The following is a 21,590-nucleotide window of genomic DNA, read 5'->3' on the forward strand; positions in this document are numbered from 1 at the left end:
ACCCCGAAATTACACTTTTTGGATGTGGAATTAGAGATCAAACCGGAAGGAATGACCACAAATATATACCACAAACCTACAGATGTCAACAATATTTTACATTTTCGAAGCCATCACCCGGAACACCTGAGAAACAATCTACCTTATAGTCAATTTCTTCGACTTAAAAGGATTATTTCATCCACAGAAACTCTAAAAGAGGAAAATGCTTTGTTGACAGAAAAATATAAAGAAAGAGGCTATCCAGAATCCACTATCAAGAAAGCAGAAGAAAAAACCCATAGATTGGAGAGAAAAAAACCTACTAATTGCTAAGAATAGATCCAAGGAAATTCAATTTTTGTACGCATCAAGATACTCAGCTCAAAGTCACCACATAACACGAATGATCAAGAAGAATTGGAGAATCATCAAACTAGACCCTCAATTAAAAAGATTGTTTCCTGAACCACCCATAATTGCTTATAAGAGAGGGCGGAACTTTAGGGACCAACTACTGAAGGCAGAAAGACCCCGACTGGACAATCAACGGACACTGACAAAGAAAAAAGCAGGCACCTTTGCATGCCTCAGTTTTGGCAATTGCAACAACATAATGAAGGGTAATTATGTAAGACACCCAAACAATGGGAACAAAATCCCACTACATGACTTTGTAACATGCGATACAAAATACGTCATCTATGGACTAAGTTGCCCCTGTGGGATCTATTACGTGGGACAAACCCAGAGAAAAGCAAAGAGAAAAGCAAAGGAACGTTGGCATGAGCATAAGAGCAACATAAGGACCAACAACATACTCACCAGTAGCTAGACACTTCGCAATGAAAAAACACAGTATAGCACAATTAAAAGTAATAATACTCGAAATTGTGAAGAAATTCCAAAGAGGAGGCAATTGTGGGAAACTGATGAATCAAAGAGAAATATTTTGGATTGACAAACTGAATAGTCATGTACCAAATGGAATGAATGAGGAGTACAGTTTGGCCTGCTTTCTTTAAAGCAGACAAAAAAGAAAAATTGGGTGATATACACCGTAGAACAAATTAGTCTCACTGAACAAGTGAGGTTACAGTTGAGCATGAGGAATAGATCATCAGTAAGAGATCATCAACACGAGTCAATACCCTTACCCTTGTCCAGGTCTTAGATATTGTTCCCCTCTCTGAACATCTTGGCCAGAAAGGTTGTTCTAAATGTTATATTTTTACCATTGTGTGATACATATAACACAACAATGTCACATGCGATAGTCACAGTGGCACAATGATATAAGAATGAATACCCATAACGGACTTAGAATGTGAGCATATTACCATCATCAAGGAATAAACATTTGGATGCTCTCAATAATGCTTCTCCCAAAAAACTGAGAATTACAGATCTAGCCTATGGACTTAACAAGTCACTGGACACAGATAAACGGAACCATAACAAATTTCATCATGTTAAGAGCTAATTCTAGGGATAGAGATTTCTATCAACAGAATCTAATTACTTGACTGTAAAATTCATATTAGCACTATGGTACTTATGCCGTTACTTTGAGCTAACAAACACCATTCTTATTGAGTCAGAAGCAGTACTCAAGAACTATCTAATCTATATGCCTTATCACACATGACATCCTACCTATTTATTCTCCGTGTTAAGATAAAAAGTAACCTGTGATAACAGTATAGAGTTCTCCATAACATCAACGTAAAAGTCACGCACGGACGTCATTAAGTCACACCCAAACGTAATAAGATCATGAGGTCATCACGCTGTAGCGTGATGACGTCACAGTATAAACAACAGCCATCTTGCTGGCAGAGCACGAACACCGCGAGGTGCAGTGCGGCTTCCCCTGAGGGTGCACTACGATCCAGCAGGCAAGGTGAGTTAGGATGGACCAACTTAGGTCCACTCACTACAACCAAAGGAACTTTAGAGTTCCACTCCCTACATTGATTTATCCTTTTTAATCCCCACTAGATATATGCACCTAGGAGTGACTTTTTTTGAATAACATACAACAGTGGCTGTTGATTATACCCATATGAAAGTGGGTAAGTTTTACCATCAATTTTTTAACCATTCTTTGTATATTCCCAGATTAGAAGGGAATGCTTAAATGATGTATATATCTTATAGGGGCAGCTCCAGAGCATTGTGGAATTAACAGTGATTCTAGTTCCAAACCACCCAACCAAGGACTGGACAATAACATTTACTGGAGAAGTCAAGGCAAGCCATTACAGACTCCAAGGTAACTGCAATTTAGAGACACTCTTAATTACAGTCAGACTGTGCACAAATAGAACCTGTATACTCTCTTGTTTCTTGCTATAAGATACTTGCAGATATCCTTTCTTTTAAAACAGCTTATTTTTTGTTGTTTTTTTTAGATTGCTTACAATTGAGACATTGGACACCCTGTGTTAATAAACATTAGACGTTAGACTAAATGATACCCTGAGATAAAAGTGAACATCCAGATGATTATTACTGTTAGAGTGGTTATGGTAACATGACAGGGTAATATCTATTCAGAGAATATTACCTGATTACAATATTATATGTTATAGGTGATTGATGAGAAAAAGCTAAAGAAAGAGTGAAAGTGGGTGAAAAACTCTTAAAGAAGGGGAACAATATAAACCCCAAAACGCGTTGAGTAAATGTTTTCATGTTATTGACATTTTCCAGACCGATATGTGACCCGTACACCTCAGTAAACATTAAAGGAATTTGTATTTAAAACATTGTTTACCCATGAGGACAAATAGTCTCAAAAGGAAGTTGTACATATTACACTGTCCTCAAATTGCATTTATTCTAGTGTGCCTCTATTACAGAAGCAAATGTTTTGATGTACCGAAGTGAAATTAATAATATGTGAATTATAGCAACAATTGATTTGAAAACACAATTTTTTCAAAAAACTGGTTTCCTAAGAATTTATTCTCAATGATCATTGCAAATGTAATAAATATTGATGTTATATACAATTGAAAGGGTCTGCCGGGGACGGGAGAGTTCCATAAGTTTATGGACATCTGTCAGCACGCAATGTGACACATCCTTTTGTGCGTCAGGCTTCTGGGAAAGTGACCTGGAGACTGCAATCGAAAATAACAGAAAATATATGTGATTTGTATTGTGTAAATCACGGCTTGTGCAGTATGCAACTGTTATGTTTAAAGGCTAAAAACAAATATTGGATTTTTCTTATTTGCCATTGTTTTCCTGTTGGCTTACTGTTTGTGGGTGACTGTTTAAAAGTGGTTAAACCTTCCCTGTATTTTATATGTGAAATTAAGTGCAAACAGAAAGAGGTAAGAATTCACTTGAGCAATGAAAGAATGGTCCTTTTCCAGTGCGAACAGTTTTGTCATTTTTACGGACATATTTATAGATTGATATCGCCCTAAACATGTTCTAGTGTGTACAGCATTACAAAATTGGTTCTCTTGTGTATCATTAGTGAGAAGTGCTGCAAAAATTCAAAGCTGATGTCAATTAGCTACACTGCAATTGCGTAGCACTGATGAAAATTAAATGTTGCTGTCTAGCAAAATGACAGTTGATGGTTTTATGAAGAAGCATTTTACGTAGATTTTAAATACCCTTTATCATTGACTGTTGTAGGAGCCTTAAAACGGAGTTGGACACTATATGTTTACTACGTAAGCAACTTGAAGATGACATCCAGGCCAACCAGGAACTTCGAAAGATTTTGGAGGAAAAAATGAAGATGGGTAAAAGTAGAGATGGTATGTGGCTGATTGATTGTTTCATTAAGATATTATTGCAAACCAATGAAGCAATTGTCCTTATTGATTTCATCACATGGAGTTTGCAGATTTCATTTTTTGTATCCAATTCAGTTTTGATTGTGGCTTATACAAAGTATTTTAAAAATATTTATTACTAGCTTTTCCCAGTACACGTTGCTGTGGCTCAGTATGGTTAAAAGGAAAAGAAAAGAGTGTGCACGTTTCTAATATATTTAATTTCACAATTCTTGTGGGTATAAAATATTTTTTGTTGTTCCATTGTCTGTGCAGATATAGAGATTGTCTGGTTTGCCAACTGTAGAACACACAACATATAATTGTCCATGTGAGAAGCAATCCGTGTCTAGATCCAAACCGCACAATTCTAACGATTGGCCTTGAGCTTTGTTGATGGTGATTGCAAACGCAAGTTGGCATGAATTGAGCTGTTACCATTTCTGCGCCGAACAACGTCATTTGGAAGCATGAGTTGTATTTCCTTATGTTAGATGGGAAATGCTTTGATTCGGCGATATATCCGGGAAGGAAAGTTTTTAATGGCTCTGGCGGTTCTCCAAGTTGAAGCAGTTTAATTTTCCTGGCGGCGCAACACATTTCTTTTGTTTCTACATTAAATTTCGGAGCCTTGCAATAAGGACATTTTTCAGTCATGGTGCCGATGAGAACATGCCGGCTCAAACTATAATCATCAGCTGGGTTGTACCAGAATGAAAGGCGATTGTAATCACGTAATTGCTGAGTACGGAGTCGTGTTTGACGCTGATCTGCTGTTTCTCTTTGACGTCTTTCAGTCACTCTCAGCCTGTCGCATTCATTCTTTTGAGAACGAAACAGATCTGAAGCTGCAGAGCGCGATTGCCGTGCTCGCAACCGTGCATCCTGAAGTCTGGCTGCACGTCGCTCTGTTGCTTCCTCTGCACTTTTTTGAGCCATTCTAAATCAGAAACATTGAAATGGAATCGTAAAATATTCAGTATAGCGTGTTGCTTTTACGTCCCCAGATGGTGCTGTTTTTCAGAAAAAGCATGTTTTTACCTGTCACAGGTGTGACATCGATGTATAGTAGGTATATAAAAACATGCGCCTATTCCAATGCAACGTTGTGTCCATATTTCAAAGCAATCGGTGAAGAACTTTTGGAGATTTGAGATTTTGAACAAACTAACACTTACATTTTTATTTATACAGATAGACTTCGCTTAGATGTCTCTTGCTTTATTTTTACATTGCATTCTGCATTTGGGCTTCAGGAAGCACAGTGCATCTGTTTTATTGACTAAGACAGAGAGTCGATTTAGCACTGTCATTATTTCACCAATCTTTCACATTTTGGCCTACTTTTATGTTGACCATGAACACTTCATTTATTGGAGCATTTTGTACAACTGATTTCTACTTGTAGTGTTTATCCACGTACTCCTGCCAGTTATTAAAGAAAGTGTATTTTGCTTGCCATAAGGTAACTAGGTTTGTATGTTCCTTTATTTATTGGGTTGTATTGCTTCACAGCACAGCAGAAAATAGTAATGTGGGTCTTGTTGCTTGACAAAATAGTAAAATATTCTGGGGTTTTCAGAACTTCAGTTGAACAAGCAGCAAGGAAGGACAGTGGTGACCTTTTGACGAAGGTCTAGTGAAGACAAAGGGCTGTAGGGCAGGAGGGTCAGGACATTTATACGAAGAGGAGCAGCGGCAGAGTTCAGAGCCAGGATGTCCCGCAACAATACAAAAAGTCCTACAAAAGAGCAAGTATTTATTTACCAGCACTACCACTCTGGTATTAGCTATGCAGCATAAAATCCCGCTTCAGATCCGACAAGGACCCTTGGTCCTGGAAACTTAGAGCACTGATTAGCTGCAGGCACAGATGTTCCAGCATTTATCACTAGATGAAAGACAAGGAAGAACCTGAAGCAAGGTTCTAGCACACAATAAATCAGATTTTCCCCTTCAGGAGGATCAGGAGCCTTCAGTTCATCCAGCCTTGAGAATCTAAAGGGACATCTCCTCTCTCTACCTTTTTTTTTAGGCAGGGGCCAGAATGAATACAGATCTGTATAATAGTATTTGGTCATTCCAGATATGCACAAAGGGCACTGGAGGTTAGTGCACACCACCAAAACCATACATGTATCTTTCAAAGTTTTGGCAGCCATCCTTTCAGGATTGGTTAACCAAGCTCAACTGTTGTGGGCAGATAGACATACAAATGTGATTGAGTGGTCTGTTCAAACAAGATAATAGTCTTAATGGGATGACTTTTTGAGCTCTGGGGGGAGCTAAGGTGGGCCCAAACACAGAAGAAAGACAAGTAATAAAATGTCCTGGGTTGTAGGACATTAGAAATGCATTGGTAGTGTCACATAACAATTGGGACTAAGATCTAAGCCGAAACCAAGCTATTTTAGTTTCATTTAATTTATGTGAGCTAGTATACACAGGATGCACCTCCTCGCCTCTGTGCGCAATAGTCACCCATGCAGTCCTCCCTCCTTTGCAGGTCTTCTGGGATGGCGGGTCTGAGGGTTCCTAAAGCCTTTCTTCTTGTACTATCTAGTTGCATTCTTCCTGGGTCTCTCACCCCAAGACTGACTCTCACCATCAGTCCCTCAACCCTTCTGGTGAGCATACATGACAGTCTCACAGAAACTGTAAGGGTGCGAGGAAAAAGAGTCACTTCGGGTTGGTCTTCTTTTGGGTCTCCTCAACTTCTTCCACTTCAAACTCTTTGATCCTGACGTACTCTCCCTGTTCTATGCTCATCCCTCCTCCCACCTTCTGGCCCTGCCTATGGACAACCTGGCTCACTGCAACTTTCCTAGGCTTACTGGCTAGGCTAGGACACCCCCTTCTAATCGGTACCACTGCCACCTACTGATGGTATCCCCAGTCCCACTGTCCACTTGTGTTTAATGTCATTCACACCTTCTCCTGTATGCCACTTCCATATATTGATGCGATCACCTTCTCTCCTGTGCCACGTTCCCTTTCTGCTATTGTCACCTTGCTTCAAGGCTCCATTTGCCTCTAGCTGTTACCCCCTTCTGCTGGCATAGCACATTTGCCTCTTCCTCTCAACAGCTCCTTTGTCTAGAACAACTTCTTGCCATCCACTAACCCTTTCCTCTGTCCTTCTTTCCAGTCTTCTTCCTCTCTCAAAAGTATCTCAACTCAGTGTCTTTTCTCTCAATCCAACTCTCCTTCCTGCTCCACTTCATGTCACTAGTGTTCTGCTTTTTCCCTACCTGTACTTCTACTATATCACTAATTGCCTCCTCTGGGTTTCTCCTCAGTAACTCCACTCTTTCTTCTCGCCCTCTGGGGTCCACATTCTTCCCCACACTTGCTCCCTTCTTCTCCTTAATTCTACACACACCTCCTTTTATCACCTTCAGGATACCACTTTCATTACCTGTTGTCACTCCTTTATCCTTAATGCAACAATTACCATGTCCTTCATAATGCCAATGTTACCTTCCAGACCGTGACTGACCATGTCCTTTTTCCCCTCTCATGTCTCTCCAACCTCTTCAGTCTGTTCAGCCTCTTCACTCTCTATCTAGTCTCTACCAACGACTGTCACCAATTGACTGGGGTCTCTGGGTTTTATAGAACTCATGTTCCCTCTGTGTTGGGTTCTTGGCACCTGCCTGCACCTGTGTCTTGAAAGGGAGACATCATTGGGATTGGTTGCTGCTCCTTAGTTCACCCATGTTTACTAAGGAATTGATGGGTGAATGCTCGGCTGGCAGACAACGGTTTTGTACATTTATATCACCTGCCGCCTTTTGTGGCTCATGAAATGTTTCATACCACTTTTAGGTGACGTTCTTTCTGCTTTGGGGTTGGAAGAGGTTTTACACATTTCAAAATGTATCTTTCAGCTGACTTCTTTTTCAATTTTGAGGAACTGAAATTCACCTCAGCATGGGTTTTAAGAGATTTGCGTGAAGAATATTGCTTGTGAATCCAGGAGCATGCTTGGTTTCTCCCTCTAGAGGTCTGTGTTTAAGAGGCTTTCAGATTATCTCAGTTGGCGAGGGGTCCGCACCTGCTCTGCATCTGTGTCCTACTATGTGACCAGGACCAATGGTGCATGAAGAGGGGATCCTCGTAATACTGTCCCCATACCACCAGTTTAGGAAGGCACCTGGCCCCTGAGTAATCCCTTCTGTCCCTAGAATAAGGCAGAGGACCTTGTTACATTAGTCACATTGCTCCTGTTCAGTGTGGTTAAAAGGCTAGAGAAGGCGCTCTATCCCAGCTGCCGAGATGCCTGTAGTCTAGGTGAGCTCGCTAGTTACCTCATACACACTGAATGACGAAGCGGAGCAACTGAAGTATCATCCCACTTTACACTGGAGCTTGTATGGTGCCCAGGAGGAGCAAAACATAACTTTGAAGACTCTGAAGCGGGAGTACTGGGGATCGGCTGTACCCTGAGTGATTCACCAACATAATACCACTCAATGAAGCTGGACAAATCTCGTGTTCTGGCAGAAAGGTGAAGGGCGCAGCAGAGCTGACCACTGAAATAGTTAGTACCCTCTGTGGGATATATCTGGAGCAGAGGATGCAGTAAGCATTCCAGTGTGCAGTTGCAGTAGGTAGAGGTGCCCACTGGATCCAGAGCCCTCTTTGATACGTTGTTAATTGGGGGACTTTGGGTTGTGCTTTTATACAGAGGCTTCATCAAGTGCTCACACGTCCCACTTTTGGGCCCTGTCACGTTCAATCTGCCTGACGGCAGTTGAAGAGGCACTCTGGGGGATGTGGTGGAGCTCCTTGCCTTTGGTCTGGGTGCTGCAGATGACCCTGGGTTCAGTGAGCAGCAGCAGCCACAGCTAATCATTTGCACGGATAAGAGACTTGGCTCTGCAGTGCTGAAGATATTGTGAATGCAGTGTAGAGCATGGATTAACTGGTCTTTTCATAAAAATGGCCAGTGTTAGTAGAGTACTGCTACAGTTAATGCCATGATTGGAATCAATATAAAGCGGCTAAAGATGGAACGATATGCCCAGGGAGTGCAGAAACATAGCTGTAATGTGCTGGAAAGAGCAGAAGGGACAGGGTGCTAGGGGAGATGAAGCTGCCTCGGAGGTCTAAACATAACATTCAGCTGATTGGGTTGCTAGAGAGCATGCAGGTTACAGGGATGATGGAATAATTAATGGACTATCTGGTTCATAAGGTAACCTCCCACTATCGTAGCACTTTGTGATGGAACATGCTCACTGCAAACTGGTTCTCAAGTCTCCCTTTGGTGCCTTTCTGAGACAAGTTATTCTGTGGATACTATGCAGACATTTTAATTAATTTTGCCAAATACAAGTGAACTATTTGCATGGACACTTCTGTATTATCTTCATTTTAGCCCTGCAACACAAGAGACACAGAAGTGAAATGCAAACTATGCAACCACGGTATGAAGTACGTAATGTTATAGCCTGCAACGTTGAAGATACTGAATAAAGATGGAGCACATATCTCCAGAGACCCCAAGGCAGCAGAGGTCTATTTGAGACAGCTGCTATTGCTGAAGTGGTCGGCACCTTGAGAGAAAACTGCAGCGACGGTGGGAACAGAAGACGTGTAATGGCACTGTGCATTTGGATAATGTATGCTAAACCAGTCAAGTGGATTTGGAAAGTAATGACCCAACAGTTATTTGCTCACTGGGGTGTGAGTTGGTTGAATGAGATTGCCACCTTTTTCCCTCCCCCCCTCCACAGTGTATATCACAGTTGGAATGGTATAGGGTTGTGTGTTTTGTGGGGACAATGGGCGTGAGTGGAAGTTGTCTGTTGTTGTTAGTGTAATAGTTCAGTGTTGTAAGTTGTAACTAACACACACATAGAGCGAGAGAGAGGGGAAAGTAGATGAAGGCTATGGAGATATTGGGGAACTTAACCACAGTGATTGATGTCACTCAAGGTAGCAATCAACCTAGAGAACGGAGGGACTTGAATATTCATTGGTAAAGATCTGACACTTCTGACACAGGATATCCATTGAATCAAAAGGTGACCAAAAATTGAAATATTATAATATATGCCAGAAAACATAAGGTTAACATTTTATTACTTCAGGAGACTCACCTGTTTGCAGGCCGTAGAGTACGACTCCCATTATAATGGGGGGAACCAGCAACGTTCCTATTCGCACTGAGTTTTGGGTGATTCTCCAAAAAACATTGTTGTAGTTAAGGAATTTGATTCTAGTGGTTTTAGTGACCTTGTATTTTAAATTCATGTATTTACTAAGTTTCTGATGTTGTGTTTTATTTTACTGCACTCAGATGCATTGTGTGCCTTGTCCGCGCTGTGTAAAAATGTTCAATTTATAAATAAAGCATATTTTTTCTCCATCACCCTCACTCTAGAAGGGGTTATGACCCTAATACTTAAGACAATAGACCTCATATATGTTCAACAGGATAAAGAAGAGGAAGGTTGGCTGCTGATGTTGACGGGCATCTTCTTTGAGATTAAGCTAGTAATGGGGACTATTTATTCGCTGATTGTACATGGTTCATCCTTTATTGCAACTATTGACAGGAAACGGTCCGTATATAGATAACTGCATTATTTGAGTGATTAAATTTAACATGTCGCTTCAACTTGCTAATAACTTGAACTCTACCGAGTGCTTGAGGTGATGCATTTTAGTCCTTACCTGACGTATGCAACACTTTAAACTTGACAGGAAAGAGTACACTTTTTATTCCAGTGTGCACATTGCATGCCTCTGCATAGGCTATATGATGACGTCAGTAGAGATGGTAGGCAGTGTGCCAGCATGCAAGGTATTGCTCAAAATGTTGTCAGACCATTTGCTACTATTTATGATTTTGCAATTCCTTTCATTAAGTCTCAATTATGGATGTGGAAGTTCAAATCAAGGTTAACGTGAGAAGCCTTCAAATGTTTTATGAAGGGTATGTGTATATTGACAGAGGTATACTGAGAAGGAAAACTTAGTAAAAGGATTTGGAAGTGTGACACACATAACTAAGGGCATGCAGCTATTGGTTGAGATTAGAAATAAACTGGAAATCTCCAGAACGTCAGCAAGGAGGGTGGTGAAATTCATGGACCGTAAGATTAAGCACTACTAGACACTATGTGGAAAAGGACAAACCAGGTAGATATTTGGCCTGGACCTTTTAACTGGACAGGGGGCAGACTCCGATTGCAGCCATGAGGAATACAACCATAGTGAAGTGTCTGGATAGTGTTAAACAAATAATGGGTTTAGAACATACCATGAAGAGCTTTGCTCAATCAAACTTGAACACTGCTCTCGAGATTAAGGAATATATAGACGGTGTAGTACATAGACAGGTTGTTAAGCACTTATGTGCTGCAATCAGGTCTAGCTAGTATATTACAGAAGGAATCACCATGTACAGGTGCTCTAATTGCTGATTTGTACAGAGAATTAATAGATGAAACCTTGCTTCACCTCAATCGTCCTTTTCGATGAAGCCCTAGCTGCCGGGACTTGACCAAAACTACTAGAACAACACTCATGGCTTAAGCCAAAGAAACACCATGTCAAGTGCAGGCCTTACCTCCGTCCGCCCAAGCCACCCTCCTTTGGTAAGATACCAACCAGTTTGGAGGTCCCGAAGGCAGGGACCAATTGTCGAGGGGAAAACCCAAATGGGGATTGGGGGACTCTATGATATGGCAGCAGGATCCAGCAGGGAGGGATCCAGGAGGCAACAAAGGACTGGAGTCTCTCAGCAGCAGGTAAGCAGCAGGGACCAGAGTGCAGAGAGCACAGAGACACAAAATGACAAGGCTCAGGCAAGTGGAGGGAGCAACAAGTGTAGGACAAGGTAGAAACAAACATAGGGAACGCAATAAGGCGCACTACCCCATTCTGAGATGAGAAGAAAAACCAGCGTCTTGGTATGGAAGACGAGAATTGGATGATCGCATCATGGGATGGGTGCCGTCTCCAGAGCCGCAGCCATTTTAGGAGTGGCAACACTCGGCGGTCCGCGCCTGACTAGTGTATGCCCAGAGAGGCCAGGAACAGCAGCAAGCACGGTGGCCCTGATGTGTCCTCAAGTAAGTCCTGACAGACCTGGAGAATTGTACCTCTGGCAGTCAATTGTCCTTAATGAACAGTGAATATAAAATACGTGCCAACATACTGGTGGCTAGAATGCATGGCTCTATGCCTGGTTTGATACTGGTGGATAAAGCAGGGTTTATTCCTGGCACTGCCACATTATATAATATGAAAGGATTTTTTTTGTCTCTAACCTGGCGACTCTGGTCATCCTACCCACATTGGATGCTCTAAGTATTAGAACATGGTGCGGTTGCTATATTGTAATCGGGAGGCTCTGGTGCTGATAATGGGTTCATATAATTCCCTTTGAAATTGACATGGGGCACCAGACATGGGTGCCCCCTTCTCCCCACTTCTTTTTGTGCTGGCAATATAACTGCGGTGTGCCCATTAGGCAGACCACGCGGATAGGGGTTACCAGGTGTGTGGCAGGAAACATGATCTCGCTTTATGTGGACACCATGTTGCTTCATGTGAAACACTCTCTTGGAAATCTTCCTCTCCTGGTAAAGAACAATTGGATGAAGCCCAAACTCCTTCCACTCTCTGGTAAGCTGCGGCTGGGACATGGGCTTCAAATAGATCCCAGGGGTTGGGTGCTATATACCTTTGGGGATGCTTGTATCCAGGGATGTACAAACATTACTAAAATTGTTAAAACCAACCTAAAACTCTCGAAGCCCTCGAAAGGAATGCAAATCTGTGGGTTACTCTGCCATGGTCAATGATTGGGATAATCTCCTTCATCAAGTCGCTGGTGGTAACAATGTTACTGTACATCTATGAAAATGTTCTCTGCTCCTCCAGAACCATCAAGGACCACATTGACATCCTTGCTCCAGCCTTGGCTGATTTCTGTAATCCTTATTTTGCCACTGGAACTTTCCCCTCCCCTAAAGCAGTCCCTTGCGCACCCCCTCCTTAAAAAGCCATCTTCTGATCCCTCCTCTCCGGCAAACTACCGCCCGATCTGTATCACTCCTTTCCTGGGCAAACTCCTGGAAAAGATGGACATCTCCCAGCTTACTCTCAATACTGAATCTGTTGGTTGTCTCCTTGACCATCAGACTGGCTTCAGAGCAGTCAGAAGCACAGAAACTGCTCTCCTGCACACCCGTAAAGTCCTGCTCTCCAATCTGACTCTAGCCTTCCTTCTGTCCTCATCCTCCTTGATCTTTCCTCTGCTTTTGTCATGGTCAACCATGCCATTCTGATCAATCATCTCTGGGACAACCTGGGCATCACAGATCAGGCCCTTGCCTGGTGCACCTCCTTCCTTCTGAATTGACCCTCCCAGGTCCAACTTGGGTCTTTTCTCTCCACCACCTCTCTCTCCACGTGTCGTGTTCCCCAGGGCTATCTCACCCTGGCTTTTCAACATTTACTTGACACCTCTGGCCCACCTCATCTCCACCTTCTCTTCTAACTTTGTGTTATGCGGATGACACTCGGCTCTCCTTCAGGCTCCCCTCAGCCTCCTCTCCTGCTTATTTCTGATTGTCTATCCACGATTCAGGAATGGTGCGCCTCCAACGATCTCTGCTTTAATGCCAGTAAGACTGAGATCCTTATCATTGAGATCCCTGCCCCTGCTTTCCCTCTTTCACGCTGGACGCCCTCCCTGCACCTTCCTGTGAGGCAAAACACCTTGGTGTCATCTTCAACTCCACTCTCTCCTTCTCTCCTCACATTAAACCTCTCTAAGAAGTCCCACTACCAGCTGCACCTCCTCAGAGGTGTTCTTTCCTTTCTCACTTTCTCCCAGAGAGCCCTGGTTCTCTCTAGGTTGGACTACTGCAACAGCCTCTTTCTAAATCGACCTGCCTCTACTCTTCGCCCTCTGCATCTAATCCAAAAAAGGACTGCAAGACTTGTCCTTGGCCTCAAGCCCAGGGATCGTATCTCTCCCGCGCTGAAATCCCCACTGGCTCCCGGTGGCTGCAAGGATCAACTTCAAGATCCTCTGCATTGTCCACAAGGCTTTCTGGGGACGGGAACCACACTACATCCAACTCTCTTTCTAAGCGCTTTCCTTCTCGAGCCCTTCGCTCATCCACCTCCCGCTCTGAGGGTCAGATACTTCTCCAGGCAGAGAGTGAGGGGTAGATCTCTCTCCTCGGCTGGTGCCTCCCTTTGGAACCGCCTCCTTGCCTCTCTCAAACTTGAGCAGGACCACCTAAGGTTCCAGAAGCTACTGAAGACCTTCTTTTTCGCTTCTGATTTCTCTCCCTTGCTAATCTACTTGTCCACTGCGCCAACCAGTTACCTGGCCACCCTCTGAACCTTAATAGGCACCAGGCTCCCGCATGACCAGTAGCCCCATGCATTGCCTCCAGGCTTACTGCGCACTTAGGGACTGTATCTGCAACCCTACAGTCCCCTGCCTCCTTGCACTTACTCAGAGCTGGTCACCCTGTTGGCACCTACTTGAGCTTTGCCATATTGCACTTTCCCCACTCCCTCCCCCTGGCACTTCTCGTCTCCCCTCCCCTTGCACGATCTGAATGACACAAGGCCCAGTAAGATCCTTTGTTTTGTCCTCCCTTTGTCTCCCCTTCCTTGTCTTGTCGCACCTAGAAACACTTGTGTACAGGCGCGTTATAAATGACTTATTATGTCATATATCACCTGCTAAGTACTTTTGAAGGCCTGAAACAGGTAATTATCAAGTTCATGTGGGCTTGAAGATCCCTGTGTTTTGCCTTAGACACATTATAAAGACCATACGAGAAAGGTGAACTAACTGTGGTGGGCCTTTTTCAATATTATAATGTAGCACAGGAAGTGATTTGCAGTATCAGGATGTAGACTCAACAAAACAAGTGCAAGGGCATATTATAATATGAATTTGTGTCCATGTCCTTATCCGTACCGACTACCCAAAGTTACAGGATTTCAGCATTCAGTGCACTTTCTTAGCATTCATAAGGTTTCAGAGTTTCAGTGCGCTGTGCACTTCCTTGGTTTTCACACAATTCTCTGATCACTTCTGGCACAGACATTATTAGCTTCTGGCTGCTGGTCACCCTTCTGGGCCCTTTGGTGCAGACAGAGCACACGCCTACCAGTACGTTTATAAGCTCACCTTTACCTTATGAAGTACTATCACTGCCCGGGTGATAGTCAGACTGAAGTTATTAATTCCCACAAGCTAAGTGTTAACCTCCTGGGCTTGAGCACAAACAGACACTAGCTTTCTCTTTGTCTCTGGATCCCACCAGGCTCGCAGTTATAGCCCCCTGCCGATTAGAAAATATCTTCTCCTCTAGTGGATTCTGTCTTCCACCAGGCTCTGCAATATATATCCCTCCAGATGACAGAAGCAATACATTCTCCCACCAAAGAGTTCCTGGCCCTGTGCCAGGAACTCCTACCAAGGAGTTCCTGGCCCCGTGCTAGGATCTTAGCTACAGCCCCCAAGAGGCTCTCTGAAGTACACCCACCCTCTGTTTTAACACGTGAGCAAGGATTTTGAATAAACTGCTCCTCTCTTTCTCCTTCACTCACTCTCCAAATATAATACTCTTAGGAGCACAATCCTAACTCCCTTAGATACAGAATCGAGGGGATTGGGTCCTCCGACGTATTCCATATCTATGACAGTAATCACCACAGCTGTGCTGCTTCGGAAAATCTTTTGGCGTCTGCGTCCTGCGTCGATGACGTCAATACGCCGTCCTCGAGGGCCTCCGTCGAGCCGACGTCACCGCATGTTATAAGTAGTATGCACGACGCCCGTAGCCTCAGTTCCGTTTTTTCCTCGAGCATGTTCGCTTCGGAGATCTCGGCGCGCCTCGACTCTTTGGAGTTTCTGTTCTTTCTCGGTTCTTCAAACCTGTTCGTATTGTGAAGTCTTTCTTCGTGATGATGTCTACCTCGTCTTCCACACCGCGTCAGGGCTTTAAGAAGTGCGGGGACTGTGGGTCCAAGATGTCGGTAACGGACTTGCACGTCGCCTGCCTCTGGTGCCTCGGGGAGGCCCATGACATGGATGACTGTGTCGACTGCCAGTCGCTCACGTCCAAAGCCTTGCGGGAGCACAAGAAGAAGTTATCGGTAGGTAAGGTGTCCAAGCCATGGAAGTCGAGGTCTGCAGGGCTTTCGATGGACGATTCAAGGGGCGACTCTCCACGTCGTCGTCAGAAGTCCAGTGGGTCTCGGTCCTGGAGTCGGTCCCGCCACTCCTCTGCCTCTTCGAGGCACTCCCGGAAGCGCTGTCATCGGTCGCCTTCCCCGTCCTCATCCGAGGACTCTGCCCGTTGGCGGGTCGCTTACCCCACCAAGCATGCAACGCCGGAGGAATGGGCTTCCTTCGGGAAGAAAATGTTGGCGATTCTCGAATCGCAGGGCACTGGTCCGTCCGCGCCTCCGAGTGGGGTCGGTCGTGATCGGACGAGAGCCATCGCTCGCACGCCTTCGGGCTCGGGTGGTCGGCACGATCCACGGGAGAGGTCCCGCTCGGACAAGCGGAATCGCTCTCGTCATGCCCGTTCCAGGTCCCGGTCGTCGATGCGCTCGGGACCGTGTGCACCTGTGGTGTTTTCGAGGAAGACGTTGACGCCGGTGGCGCCTAGGTCATCGAAGGACTCTTTCGAGACCGTGCCTCCGAAGAAGTCGTCAACACCATCGGCGCCTAGGCTGTCGAGGGACACGCTCGGGGCTCCGGCCTCGAGGACTGTGTCGACACCATCGATGCTGTCGGCGCCGTGTTCTGTGTCGACGCCCATTCATTCGACGCCTTTCAAGGCTGTTTCGACGGGGGTTCCCCAGGGCTCGGTGCAACCACCTAGAAAGGCTCTGGCAAAGGTCAAGCATGGCTTTGTTCCACATTCTGTGCCTTCTTACCGCCAGCTTTAGTTTATTTCAGAGGTGGATGAGGGCTCTGATGATGACATGGTTCCAGATACGGTGCCGGACGAGATTCTCTCGGGCCATAGCCAAATTGAGGACCTGCGGCAGTCCCTGCACGATGCCAGTGGGCTGGACACCTCTCTGGAGGTGGAGTTTTGTAAGCCTGAGCCTGGCACTCATGCCGACTCCTCGTACCGGCGCCTTATGTCCAGGGTCACCGAGTATTTGGGATGGTTGGCTCCACCAGGGGATTTTCTTCAGGATGACCTTACGGATATCCTCGACCAAGGTCCGCCAACTGACCCGGTACTGCCGTTCCATATGGCTCTACAGAGGAGGGTGGCGGCGGCTTGGACTGCTCCGGAGAGTCTCCCGGCAGTGGGCAAGTCTTTGCAGCAAAACTACCGCCCAGCCAGTAGCTACCCCTGCTACTTGACCAAGCACCCCACTCCGGAGAGTTTGGTGGTGCAGGCGGCTACGGCCCCGGCAAAGCAGGCGTCGTATCCTACCATCCCTCCTGATGGGGACGACAAGCGTTATGACGGCTGGGCAAGGAAGTGTTTTCTTCAGGGGTTATGGCGCTTCAGGCAGCCAACTCAGTTTGTGCCTTGTCTCGTTTCACGCACACTCTGTGGAACTGTATTTCCCTAGCGGCTGATCATATTCCCGAAGGGGAGGAACGGGATGGTTTCCTTGCTATCGTGCAGGATGGCAAGGATGCCATGTGTGAATCCGTTCAGTCGGGTCTGGACATGGTTGATTGCATCAGCCGGTCCATGGCGGTGAGCACCGTAATACGCAGGTTTGTGTGGTTGCGGAAGTCGGGTTTTGCTCCTGATGTGCAGGCCCGCCTCCTCAACATGCCCTTTGATGATGAACATCTTTTTGGCAGCAAGGCTGACAAGAGTCTTGAGAGGTTGCAGACCTCCAAAGCTGCAGCGAAGTCGTTGTGCGCTGCAGTCCGCCAACCTCCGCCTTTTCGTCCTAGGAGACAGCAATGGAGGGAGATTCCTTTCGATATTACTCATCCTTTAGTAAATCGAGAGGAGCTGCTAGTCAAAGCAGCAACCGTAGGAGTGCCAGAGGTGGAAAACAAGGTACTCGAGGTGCCAAGGCCGCGCGAGCAGTTGCCTCTTTGCCCTCAGGCACTGCTGCTGCTGCCGCCGCTTCAGCTCAGTCATGAGGCCCATGCTTCTCCGGTTGGGGGACGGCTGGCGCAGCATCTTGTAGAGCAGCGTGCCATTACTTCAGATGTGTGGGTTCTGGAGATCATAGCCCATGGCTACTGTCTTCCATTCCGGCAGAGGCCTCACGACAATCCACCGGGGAACCTCTCTTTGAAGAGTCCGGATCTGCTCCTTGCGCAGGAAATTCAATCCCTGCTGGAGAAAGGCATTATAGAACTGGTGCCTGCAGCGGAGAGGAACAAGGGATGGTATTCCCCTTATTTTTTGATTTCGAAGAAAGACGGAGGATTGAGACCCATCATGGACCTGCGCGGTTTGAACAAGCTCCTCAGGAAGGACAAGTTCAAGATGGTTGCTCTTTATCAAGTCCTCCAGGCCCTTCAACTTCAAGACTGGTTGGTGTCTCTCGACCTCAAGGACGCTTATTTTCATGTGCCGATCCATCCAAAGCACAAGAAGTACCTGAGGTTCGCGGTTGCCGATTCGCACTTTCAGTTTCGGGTCCTGCCGTTCGGATTGACCTCTGCCCCGAGGGTCTTCACCAAGCTCATGGTGGTTGTGGCAGCGCATCTCAGGAAAGGGGGGGATTCACGTCTACCCCTACCTGGACGATTGGTTGATCAGGGCGCGCTCTCCCTATCAAGTCCTGGATCATCTGTCCGTCACCTGCCACTCCCTTCACAAGCTGGGCTTCTCCCTCAACTTAAAGAAGTCCCATTTGACGCCAACACAGCGGCTCCAGTACATCGGAGCAGTACTCGACACATCCCTGGGGCAGTGTTTCCCTCCCCAGGTGAGGGCTCACCACATTCAGCAGATGGTGCACAAGTTTCAACATGCCCAGAGTCTCCCAGCGTTCGAGTTCTTGAGGTTGCTCGGCCTCATGGCATCCTGCATTCTTCTGATGCCAGAGGCCAGGTTGCGGATGAGATCTTTGCAATGGGCTCTCAAGCTCCAGTGGTCACAATCCTCCGGCAGGATGTCGGACCTCGTTTGGTCGCCCAGGACCTTCTGTGGTGGGCCGTCAAAGGCAATCTGATGAGGGGGGCTCCGTTTTGGCTGCCCTGGCCGGAGGTGACGATCGTGAAGGACGCGTCCCTGACAGTCAGCGGTCATTGGTCTCCGTCAGAGTCCAGACTCCATATCAATCTGTTGGAGCTGAGGGCAATCAGGCTTGCCCTGAAGGCTTTTCTGCCGACTGTGCGAGGAAAGAATGTCCTGATTCTGACAGACAACACAGTGGCCATGCACTACCTCAACAAAAAGGGGGGGCAGGGTCACTTCCTCTGTGCAGGGAGGCGATGCAGCTCTGGTTCTGGGCCATCCAGCAGGGAATTTCGATCTCGGCAGTTCATCTGGCCGGAGACGAAAACGAGACGGCGGACGCTCTGAGCAGGCAGAGCACGATCTCTCACGAGTGGGAGTTGGCTCAGGAGATTCTCCTGGAGATCTTCGCCCTTTGGGGGACCCCTCAAGTGGATCTCTTTGCCTCCGGTGTCAACCGGATGTGCGAAAGGTTCTGCTCGCGGGAATTTCCTCCAAGAGGAGCCTTAGGAGACACGTTCGTGGTGGAGTGGTAATTTCCACTGCTGTATGCGTTTCCTCCAGTCCCTGTCATCCCGCAAGTGCTGCAGAGGTTACGGAGGTTCGGTTCACGGATGATCCTCATTGTTCCGGCATGGGCCAGGAGGACGTGGTACCCGGACCTTCTCGGCTTGTCCATCTGCCCTACCGAGACAATCTGCTCTCACGGGAGGGGGATCAGGATTTTCCATCCAGAGGTCAGACCCCTCAACCTTCACGCTTGGCTTCTGAAAGGTTGAGGTATAAGGATTGGGACCTCCCTGAAGACATGATGGAGGTGTTGCTTTCGGCCAGAAGGCCGGCAACAAAGTCTCTGTACCGTTGCCGTTGGCGTAAGTTCTGTGACTGGTGCAGGGTTCAGAATGTGGATCCTTTTTCATGTGACATTCCTGTAGTTCTGTCTTTTTTGCTTTCTTTAGCCCACAGGGGCTAATTCCTTTAATTTCTCAGTTTCTGAAAGGGCTCACTAATGTGTTCCCTCCGTCACCTTTCCAGGTGCCCGGTTGGGATTTGAACCTTGTTCTCAAGTTTCTAATGGGTGCTCCATTTGAGCCTTCACATTCTTGTCCGTTGACTGTTAACCCTTAAATGTGTATCTGTAGTTGCGGTCACTTCCACTCACAGAGTGATTGAGTTACAGGCACTTTCAGTTAAGCCACCCTTTACTGTGTTTCATAACGACAGAGTTGTGCTTCGAGTTTGTCCTTCCTTTCTTCCGACGGTGGTGTCGGAATTTAATTTAAGCCATTAGGTTGTTCTTCCGACATTTTATCCTCCGCATCCTGGTAAGGACGAGGAGAGGCTCCATAGGTTAGATCCTAAGAGAGCTTTGAGTTTCTACATTTCCTGCATGTCCCGGGTCAGAGTGGACGATCAGCTCTTTATTGGTTACGCTGGAAGGCGTTTGGGATAAGCTGTGACTAAGCAGACTTTGGCTAGATGGATTATCTTGGCAATTTCTGAATGTTACCGCCTGGCGTGTAAGGACCCTCCTGTAGGATTATGGGCCCATTCAACTAGGGGGTATGGCTGCCTCTCCTGCCCTGCAGAGGGGTGTTCCTATTCGCAGCATCTGTGATGCAGCCACTTTGGCTTCGGTCCATACTTTTGTACGTCACTACTCCCTAGATTCCGTCCATGGGCAGGATCTGGCGTTTGGCAAGGCGGTCCTTTACTCTGCAATTTGATTGGGCATTCTAAATTTGTGTATTCTAAATTCTTTTCCCACCTCCTTACGTTGGTACTGCTTTGGGAGTCTGCCATAGATATGGAATACGTCTGAGGACCCAATCCCCTCAAAGAGCAAGTTACTCTCTTACCTGGTAACGTTCTTTCGATGGGATGGTCCGACGACGTATTGCATATCGCTACCTCCCTGCCTTCCCCGCTACAGAATTTCTTATGCGATTGCAGCTTATGTTTCTGCAAGGCTTTCTCTGGTCCTACTGGCAAAAGATTGGTGCCACACGTTCTGGGAAAAAACTACAACTGAGGCTACGGGCGTCATGCGTACTACTTATAACATCCGGTGACGTCGGCTCGACGGAGGCCCTCGAGGACGGTGTATTGATGTCATCGTAGCAGGACGCAGACGCCGAAAGATTTTCCGAAGCAGCACAGCTGTGGTGATTACTGTCATAGATATGGAATACGTCGTCGGGCCATCCCATCGAAAGAACATTACCAGGTAAGAGAGTAACTTGTTCTTTCCTCTGTTTCCTTTTATACTGCTCCCCCTGTATTGAATGTCCAATCCTGTTCATATCATTCTCAGGGAAACTCACCTAAATCACCCACCTCAATGAATTCCAGCCAAAAAGGTACAGTGTCACCTCTTCATTGGAAAGGTGTCCACATTTGGAAAGTAATTCACATCTGGAGGCAGAGGCACACATTAGGCTCTCTGGCTCTCCTTGAGAAAGAGTGGTATGTACAGGCAGCAAAGCTGTCTTTGAAGAGCCCTGCTCTGTGACCACTGTAGAAAGGCAGAGCCGCACAGTGCAGATGGGCAGCAGTAACCTCCACATCCAAGGCCTGTTTCAAGCTCACTGTCCAAAGAGGGTCTTCTAACACAATCCGCCATCGGTATAATGTC

General features: G+C 46.2%; 1 protein-coding gene across 5 annotated transcripts in view; it reads left to right on the forward strand.

The window, feature by feature from the left end:
• Window positions 1-21,590, forward strand: part of CDK5RAP2 (CDK5 regulatory subunit associated protein 2) — a 2,172,192-nt gene that overhangs the window by 885,780 nt on the left and 1,264,822 nt on the right. For all 5 annotated transcript variants that reach the window (XM_069609888.1, XM_069609889.1, XM_069609892.1 and 2 more), the window contains one exon: window positions 3,637-3,761. In XM_069609888.1, coding sequence (XP_069465989.1) covers window positions 3,637-3,761 — 125 coding nt within the window. The remainder of the gene's footprint in view (window positions 1-3,636; window positions 3,762-21,590) is intronic.

The sequence above is a fragment of the Ambystoma mexicanum genome, chromosome 8 (assembly GCF_040938575.1).
Source record: "Ambystoma mexicanum isolate Mex_15411 chromosome 8, UKY_AmexF1_1, whole genome shotgun sequence".
Lineage (NCBI taxonomy): Eukaryota > Metazoa > Chordata > Amphibia > Caudata > Ambystomatidae > Ambystoma > Ambystoma mexicanum.